The sequence below is a fragment of the Nicotiana sylvestris genome, chromosome 3 (assembly GCF_000393655.2).
Source record: "Nicotiana sylvestris chromosome 3, ASM39365v2, whole genome shotgun sequence".
NCBI classification, from domain to species: Eukaryota; Viridiplantae; Streptophyta; class Magnoliopsida; order Solanales; family Solanaceae; genus Nicotiana; species Nicotiana sylvestris.
The window spans coordinates 97,215,771-97,218,366 of NC_091059.1; the positions used below are offsets into that span (position 1 = coordinate 97,215,771).

Genomic DNA, 2,596 nt, shown 5'->3' on the forward strand with positions numbered 1-2,596 from the left:
CGCTTCTGCAGAACACGCTCGACACTTGCCCATCACACATGCGGCCACGTCGCGCATCTCCGAGCCCGCTTCTGCGGACAGGTCCACATCTACGAACCCGCTTCTGCAGAAGCTTCGCTGCATCTGCGGTCCAGGCCTGGCCAGCCTCATGCCACTTCTGTGATCCCCAGCTCGCTTCTGCAAGCTCAGACATGCAGCCATAGCCTCGCAGGTGCAATTACACCAGAAACCTGGTGCTTCAGTTATTCTTCCAAGTCCGAATGAGTTTTGCACCTCGTCCGATTAACATCAAAGGCCCCCGGGTCCCCGACTAATTATACCAACAAGTTTGAAATCATTAAACGAACTTGCTCGAACCATTAGAACGCATAAAACAACATCAAAACTAAGAATCACACACCAAACTAAATTGAATCAACTTATGAACTTCAAGTTCTTCCAACTTGCTCCGAACGCGCCGAAACATACTTAAACTACTCGAAATGAGACCAAATTATGCGTGCAAATCTTAAATCACCATACGAAACTATTCCCATGCTCGGAATCCCAAATGGACCTCGATAACACCAAAACCTACTCCAAACCAAATTTAAAGAACTTTAAAACCTTCAAGGTGCCAACTATCAATATTAAGCACCGAAATGCTTCAGGGTCATCCAAAACCCAATCCGAGCATACGCCCAAGTCCAAAATCATCATACGAACCTATTGGATTTGTCAAATCCCAATTCCGAGGTCGTTTACTCAAAGCATCGACCAAAGTCAAACTTAGCCCTCTTTAGCCAACATTAAGGAACCAAGTGTTCCGATTTCAACACGAACCCTTCCAAATCCTAAACTAACCATCCCTGCAAGTCATAAAACAGTTAAAACACATACAGGAAGTCATATTTAGGGGAATGGGGATCTAGAAAGCATAATGACCGGTCGAGTCATTACATTCTCCACCTCTTAAACAAACATTCTTCCTCGAACAGGTCTAGAATCATACCTGGAGTGCTTAATAAGTGTGGATATCTGCTCCGCATGTCCTCCTCAGTCTCCCTAGTTGCCTTCTCGACTAATTGATCCCTCCACTGAACCTTTACCGCATAAATATTCTTGGACCTCAACTGGTGAACCTGCCTATCAATAATGGCAATTGGCTCCTCCTCATTACCCAGGCTCCCATCTAGCTGAACCGTGCTGAAGTCTAACATATGCGACCTGTCGGCATGATACCTCTGAAGCATAGACACGTGGAAAACCAGATGAACTCCTGATAGATTGGGAGGTAAAGCAAACCCATAAGCAACCTCCCCCACTCGTCTCAACACCTCAAATGGACCTATAAGCCTTGGGCTCAGCTTGCCCTTCTTCTCGAACCTCATGATTTCCTTCATCGGCGAGACCTTCTAGAGAACCTTCTCACCCACCATAAATGATAAATCATATGCCTTCTGATCCTCGTAACTCTTCTTTCTAGATTGTGCTATGTGAAGTAGCTCCTTAATCAACTATACCTTATCCAAGGCATCTTTTACCAAATCAGTACCATATAACTTAGCATCTCCAGGCTCAAACCATCCAATGGGAGAACAACATCGCGGACCATATAAAGCCTCAAATGGAGCCATCTCGATGTTGGACCGATAAATGTTGTTGTAAGCAAACTCAGCCAAAGGCAAGAATTGATCCCACTGCCCTCCGAAGTCAATCACATATGCTATGAGCATATCCTCCAAGATCTAAATTGTCTGCTCTGATTGTCCGTCGGTTTGTAGATGAAAGGCTGTGTTGAGCTTTACACGGGTCCCCAACTCACTCTGTATTGCTCTCCAGAAATGCAAAGTAAACTGAGGGCCTCTATTTGATATGATGGAGACAGGCACATCATGCAACCGAATGTCATGCCCCATCTTGTGCGAGCGTGACCGGCGCTCAACCGAGTAAACCCGGTCGAGAAAGCCTATTAGATTTCCTTCTATCCACTTCATCGGTGAATAAAGAGGAGATGTACTCTATTAATCAAACACTGAAACGATTTATTAACAGCTCCCATTTCATTTCCATTAGCAGCTTCACTCATAATGTCCAAAATATTACAAGTTTATAAATATAATGAAAAAGATGTTTGCCAAATACCAACATTTATAGTTAAATTCCCAACATCAAACAAAACCCACAACCTGTCTATAGAGCCTCTAAGTATAATAGAAGAGTAATATAGAAATACCGGCAACAAGGCCCCGGCTATATCTCAGCACAATACATGAGGAACAAAAGATACATGACCCGAAATGAAGTGGGGCTCACCAAGTCAGTTGGGAAGAGAGTGTACCGCTATCACGGATCAATACCGCCTGCTATAGAACAACCTGCATCCATTTAAGGTGCAGCGACCCCGACAAAAGGGACGTTAGTACCGTTGAATAGCACTAGTATGTATGACCAAGTATCCCTTTTCAAAATAGAATACTAATTTAAGAAAGGGAGAAACATAGAAAACAACAAGTCACAATCAACAATATCCAAATGCCCCGTTAAGTCATAAAAGTTTTCAAAATACGAAAATAATATATATTATTGGTTGGGAGATCATTAGAACCAACATACC

The 2,596-nt window shown here is 43.4% G+C and overlaps 1 protein-coding gene across 1 annotated transcript; it reads right to left on the reverse strand.

Annotated features, from left to right (window-relative positions):
- Positions 1-838: 838 nt before the first annotated feature.
- On the reverse strand, positions 839-1,616 carry LOC138887718 (uncharacterized). Its single transcript, XM_070169496.1, has 3 exons — positions 1,503-1,616; positions 940-1,394; positions 839-848 (listed from the first exon to the last, which is right to left on the reverse strand). The coding sequence occupies exons 1-3, from the start codon at positions 1,614-1,616 to the stop codon at positions 839-841; spliced, it is 579 nt and encodes a 192-aa protein (XP_070025597.1).
- Positions 1,617-2,596: the final 980 nt, after the last annotated feature.

What these genes read in the sequence shown, in the direction of transcription:
- LOC138887718 (XM_070169496.1), bottom strand. Translation starts at nt 1,616, where the DNA reads ATGGCTCCATTTGAGGCTTTATATGGTCCGCGATGTTGTTCTCCCATT. An exon ending in TAAAAGATGCCTTGGATAAG is followed by an intron (nt 1,395 to 1,502) that starts GTATAGTTGATT and finishes AAGGTTCTCTAG; the next exon opens with AAGGTCTCGCCGATGAAGGA.